Source organism: Agelaius phoeniceus, chromosome 19, assembly GCF_051311805.1.
Source record: "Agelaius phoeniceus isolate bAgePho1 chromosome 19, bAgePho1.hap1, whole genome shotgun sequence".
Classification (NCBI taxonomy): Eukaryota; Metazoa; Chordata; class Aves; order Passeriformes; family Icteridae; genus Agelaius; species Agelaius phoeniceus.
In genome coordinates, this window is record NC_135283.1 from 4,164,853 (window position 1) to 4,170,852 (window position 6,000).

At 46.5% G+C, this 6,000-nt stretch overlaps 1 protein-coding gene across 1 annotated transcript in view; it reads right to left on the reverse strand.

Annotated features, from left to right (window-relative positions):
• The window catches only part of SEC14L1 (SEC14 like lipid binding 1), a 43,539-nt gene extending 37,817 nt beyond the window's left edge, over positions 1 to 5,722 (reverse strand). Inside the window, exons 1-2 of the mRNA XM_054644849.2 lie at positions 5,590 to 5,722; positions 3,585 to 3,676 (exon numbers count right to left, since the gene is read on the reverse strand). Of these exons, the coding sequence (XP_054500824.1) occupies positions 3,585 to 3,647 (63 nt within the window). The 5' untranslated portion in view covers positions 3,648 to 3,676; positions 5,590 to 5,722. The remainder of the gene's footprint in view (positions 1 to 3,584; positions 3,677 to 5,589) is intronic.
• Between the last annotated feature and the right edge of the window lie 278 nt (positions 5,723 to 6,000).

A 6,000-nucleotide genomic window follows, 5' to 3' on the forward strand; every position in this document is an offset into this window, starting at 1 on the left:
GGAAGTTTTATAAAAGCAGCTTCTCAGTTTTTCTGCAGTATATTTAACCTTGGTAACTTGACAAGTGAGTCTAAGTAAACAGTCATTTTTCCACATTTCAGCTGCTTCCAGCATTACGTAAACTCTGAACAGGAGGAGAAGCAAAATTCTATTCAGTCTCCTGAACAGCTGGGCAAGCTGCTGCTCTGGGTGCTTTTTTAAATACATATCCACTAACACACAGAGATTCCAATCAGTTAATTATGACAGATATTCCACAGAGCAGCCAAAAATCATCATGTCAGCTTTGGAAAGTATTTGGTAAAATCATCTGGCCTGGGTTAGGTGTGTCAGACTGAAGAGTGGTAATTCCTAACCTATGATTCTAGAATCTTTTCAAGTTTAGGAAATGGTTCTATTAAAAGATTTGCATCTTAAGCATTATCTGGAACCACACAACTTGCCAGTAGAAGGAAATTTCCAAGGGAAGTAGCTTCTATTAGATTTTACACAGCTGGACTTTAATGCTGAGGGAAGGCAGGAAGCTTTGAAGCAATGGATGCCCCAACTCTCTGAGCTCCTCAGCAATCCCCAGCTGGGAGAGAAGGGGTCATGCCTTAAGGATATTGTTAGAGAGATATATTAGGGTTCAGCACATGAGTTTTAGATTTCAGTGGAGGAAGCATTACAGAGAAACTTATTTTCAACACTAATTTTAACTCAGGAAAAGAATTTTGACTGTTGTCTATTTTAGAAGTCTTTATATCATAATTGCCTGCAAAACACTTTTATTTTGACAATTGTGGCTTTGATCAAAGTGGAATTAAATCCAGTATTTTGTCTTAATATAGAGCTGCAGTCCCCCTTAGCAGAGAACAAAGTTCCCTGGGAGCACACTAGAGCTGCATGAATGGAATGCTGATTGTGCTCCATTCTCCCTCAAGTACCTCTTGGAAACCCAGGAAGGGGGAAGTGGGAAAAACGGAAATTTGCACTATAAATGACCCACTCTGCAAGCGGCATTCTCTCAGTGCCTTCCAGAACAGAAGAATTAATGCTGATTTCTCGATCTGAAGGCTAAATATTAGTTTGACTTCATGAGTTCCAATTTGCAATTGCAACATGTATCATCCAGGGAATCTTCCCAGTGCACAGGGGATTCACTGACACTGGTGAACTTCGTTATTCTCCAGAGAAAGAATTACCCTGGAGTTCCACAGAACACCCAGGGAAGGGAGAACAACTGGCCAAAGAAAATTTTTAGAAGTACTCAGCCCCTGAACACAAAGATGAGATCTCACCCAAGAGCCAGGCTTGAAACAGTGATTTTTGTTAAAACAATTCAGCACACAGAACACTGCTGCTGCACTGACCAAAGTTTACTCCAGGGATTTTTTACTGACAGATGAGTATTTCTGGGTGTGGGTTTAAACCTCTATTTGAGGACACATTCTCTCAAGGGCTGGGTGCAAATAAAAGAGAGGGTCAAAGGAAAATCAAACACAACACATAATGTTAAGTCATTTCTTGGGTGCTTTAAATTCAAGCCTGGTATATGCCAGGCTGTGCCTCGTTTCAGAAGAGCTGCTGGCACTGTTAAAATAACATTATAGCACTTTTTTTGTTGAGAATATGCAATGTAGTGCTTCCACTTTAGCGAGCACAGAATTTGACACAAGTATTCCTCCCAGAAACACTTCATCAACTTATGCAATCACTGTTCAACCAAGAGGAAACAGTAACAAAACAGTAACAAAAAGCATCAAGCTTGCATATACTGTTTATACTCCTCACAGAATTTGGCTCATGGACTCCTCCACACACTTCAGAAAATGCATGGACAGTTTTGATGGATCACCAGCAGGAATTTTACAAGTTTTAAAAATCAGTAACAGCAGCAATATGGCAGGGGGAGAATGTTCATCCAGTGCTCACATTCTGAACAAGTACAAGTGATAACCCACTGTTCTGACACAGGCTAAATAAATCAGATGTATTATTGCTCAGCTAAACTTCAAGTCTCTGAAAGGATCCTGTCTGGCTGTTCCTTTTTATAAGCATTCTTCTCCTCTTAGTTCACTTTTAATTTTTAACTATTATTTTAGCCTAGTCACATACCTACTATAGCCTCTTGCTTTCTAAAGAAAAGCTTTAATGTAAGGGAAGACTTTATATTTGTTAAATATTATTCTTCAGATATTATCCCCAAGACACAGAAGAGTTTGAAAACTCTCAGTTAATATTAATAGTCAGAAGTGTTTCTAATTACACCCAGCAAAGCCTTGTGGACATTTCGACTCAAAATATCCTTGAAGAAATAACTCAGGAAGAATTTTTGCCTTCAACTCAGCAGCAAGATAAAGATTTATCAGTTTAGCAAACAGCCAGGGAATTTCATTTAAGAAACTAATTTTGGCTGATTGATCTAAGAGCCAATATAACTTCACTGAAGGCTAAAATTACAGACACCATCAAATTTCACTGAGAGACCACCTGAAGCCCAGCTGTCAGAGCTACTGAAGTCATACAAGACCTTACACATATCACAGTTGGCTTCTTCACTGCTCAGCAAAATAACAGCTCTGCCTTCAAGTGTCTGCAAGAGCAAGACCTACATGTGTAACACTGCAGGCAGCCTTAGGAGTAAGATAAAAAGAAATGCAAGTACTCCCTGTAGAGTGATCTAATCCTTTTTTGCCCTGTGACTGCAAAGGATCACTTCTGTAAGGAACCCTGCACTCCAACCCACGTGATCTATCTAAATATTTACACTATCAGCACTATTAAAACTCTCTCTGAAGCCATTAAACATAGTATTTTCAGCAAGAGAAATCAAACAATTATTATTTAGATTACGGTTCACTTTTAACTGTTTTTATCAGGGAAAAGCTCCTTAACTGCTCTCTGTAACTCATAAGAGCCCCACAGCTGTGGTTTCAACTGAATATACTTTAAAATGTCAAATACCTACTTCTGCTCTGTTTTCTAAAAGGAAAGAAAAGGGAGGGAGAGAGGAAAAAAAAAAAGAGAAAAAAGAGAACCTAATTAAATTTCTTTCTTTCCATTACTATTTGTACCACTATCACACCAATTAGCAACATGCACCCAAAGGTTTTTTGTTCATCTCCCTGGCCTCCCTGCAAAGTTTTTTCTTCCCTTCCCTCAAAATGTTTCCAGTGTCCTTTCTCCCTTTTCATTCAGGCATATCCTTGCTTTCATGGCTTTCTCTGTGCTCTCTAATCCTATAAACTCTACACTGATGAAGACACAACATAACAATGTTTTAATCAGTGTACATGACATTTCCTCCTGTTCTAGAAGAGTCTGCCCCCAGTAATCAACTCCCACCACACTTGGATGCTACTTTTGCACTAACTTTCAAATACATCTGCAAACACTGTCTAAACTTTGGCAGAGAAAGAGAGCACATTATGTTAAGAAAATACTCTAGGCAGAGAAGAAATCACTGAAACACACAGCTCTCATATTTTGCATTTTGTTTTCAGCTTTGGATATTCTACAATACCTATCAAACAAAGCCCAGCAATCACTCAGCAACACAAGCAACTGTCAAGAAGGAAATTGCAGCAAAAATTAATACTTACAGCCATAATTAACTCAAAAGGGTGTTTATACACCCGTACGGGGGACTGGTACTTCTGCACCATGGCTGCAGTTTAGGGAGATCAACTCAAACCTGAAAAAGAAATGTTTAAAACCATCTGTCAGACGTAGGAAGCCATTTTCAATTTTCTCTTACAATTAGTCTGTGCGTGGTACCACGCTAGCAATTCCACAGGAAATCCTTCACAATTCCCTGACAACCTCTTTTAAGACCCAACAGGGGCCCTGAAAAGCTCTATGTATATATATATATATTTCTGTCAGAAATGACTTATCACTTCTTCCAAAGACAAGATAAAATTAGCACATTTTTAGTCCACTTTTAGTAACAAATCTTCAACATATTTTATGACTCTTTGTCAGGATGGTGACATTTCCTGTGCTGCTGCTGCTGAGAACCAAACACTGACACATCCCAGCGACAGGCAGAGAAGCATTTCCCAGTCCCCCAGCACTGTATGTGGGTTGCCCTGTTCAGAGCAGGGACTAGGGGGAGGGAAAAAAACAATAAAGAAATACAGAAAGCACAAAAAGAAATTTAAAAAATGAGTGTTAAAAGTGCTTGTTTGCAGAAAGAAGGAAAGAAAATGGATTACAAAAGCCCACTGATGGATCAAAAGCACTCCTTGATCATCTCAAGAAAAAATTGAAACTTTTGAGGAAAACTTATGAGATAGCTGAGGGAAAAAACTTCGAGAAAAATTCCACTATGCAGCCAGAAAAGATTCACTGGCAACACGGAGAGGAATTACTCCAAAGGCTTCGTGCCTGCTCTACCCAGCAAAGTGCTTGACCCGAACTCTCTCGACTGCAATTACGTTTATTGAAAAATCCTGGCAGTAGCACTCGCATATGAATCGCGGGCTGCGAGCCAGCCTCATTTTAGCGAGAAATGAGTTTGCTACAGCAAGAAATGGGTTTGCTACAGCAAGAAATGGGTTTGCTATGGGTTTACAGCAAGTTCGCTTCGCTTTTCTGTCCGGAAGGCGCTGCGGGAGCGCTCCCGGCCCCGGAGCTGGGGCAGCGCGGCTCGGCTGCTCCCCGGCCCCGGCCGGAGCCAAGAACAACCCCCCGAGCCACAGGAAAGTTCTCCGGCATCCCAGCCCCGAGAAGAATTTACCCATGACTACCACGCAATTTTTCTTTTTTTAAAAAAAACCAAAACCACCTGAATCAGCACAAACAGCCGCAAACCCTCTCTAATCCCCGGACAAAAAGAGTTACACAACAAAGAAACTCCGAGGAACCGGGACACCCCGGGAGGGGACGGGATGGGGGGACACCGGTGACAGCCCTGAGCTCTCCCGGAGGGATCCGGGACACCTGGGACAGCCCCGCAGCGACCGGGACATCCCGAGAGGAGAAGGGACACCGGTGACAGCCTCGCGGTGCCCCGGAGCGATCCGGGACACCCCGGGAGGAGACGGGATGGAGGGACACCGGTGACAGCCCCGGGACACCTTTGACAGCCCCGCATTGCCCCAGAGGGTTCCGGGACATTTCGGGACAGGACGGGACACCTGTGACAGCCCCGCATTGCCCCGGGACACTCCGGGAGGGGACGGGACACCTGTGACAGCCCCGCATTGGCCCGTAGGACTCCGGGACACACCGGGAGGGTTCCAGGACACCTGTGACAGCCCCGCGCTGCCCCGGAGGGACCCGGCCAGAGCCGCCTGCCCGGGGCGGCCGGAGCGCAGCAGCCGCGGGGCCGCCGTGATCCGCCCGACGACCACGACCACGACCCCTGCCCCACCACCACCACCACCACCACCACCATTACCACCACCACCACCCCCCGTCCTCCGCGGGCAGCGCCGACCGCTCCTCGGTGCTCCCCGCAGCCAGCGCTGAGAGGAGCCGGCGGGGAGCGGGCGGACAATGGGAAAGTTGCCGTGGGGCAGGGCAGCGGGGCTGGGGGACGCAGGCTGGGGCTGGGGGACGCGGGTCGCGGCCGAGGGCCCGGGAGCTCGGTGCCGTGCTTACCGCTCGGAGCCGGCCGCACTCTCCCCTCATGCCGCCGGGGCAGCGCCGTCCTGCGCGGGAGGGGCGCGCGCGCCGCCGCCTGTCGTTCGCGGTGCCGGGCGGGGGCGGGCCCGGCGCCTGCGCGCTGCCGGGGGCGGGGACGGGCGGGGCGCATGCGCGGGGGGCGGCGCGGGGCGGCCGCCGGGTGTGAGGGAGGAATGGTGAGGGAGGAATGGTGCGGGTGGGGGGGTCTGTAGAAATCATCGAGGTTCAGCCCTGCCGTGGGTATAAGGGACAGCTTGCACTAAAGCAGGTTGGTTAGTGCGCTGTCCGGCTTGGCCTTGAGCACTCCCAGAGGCACAGCTGCTCCGTTCCACTACCTCACCACCCTCACAAAGAACAATTTCTTCAAATCTCTCATCACTGGATCAG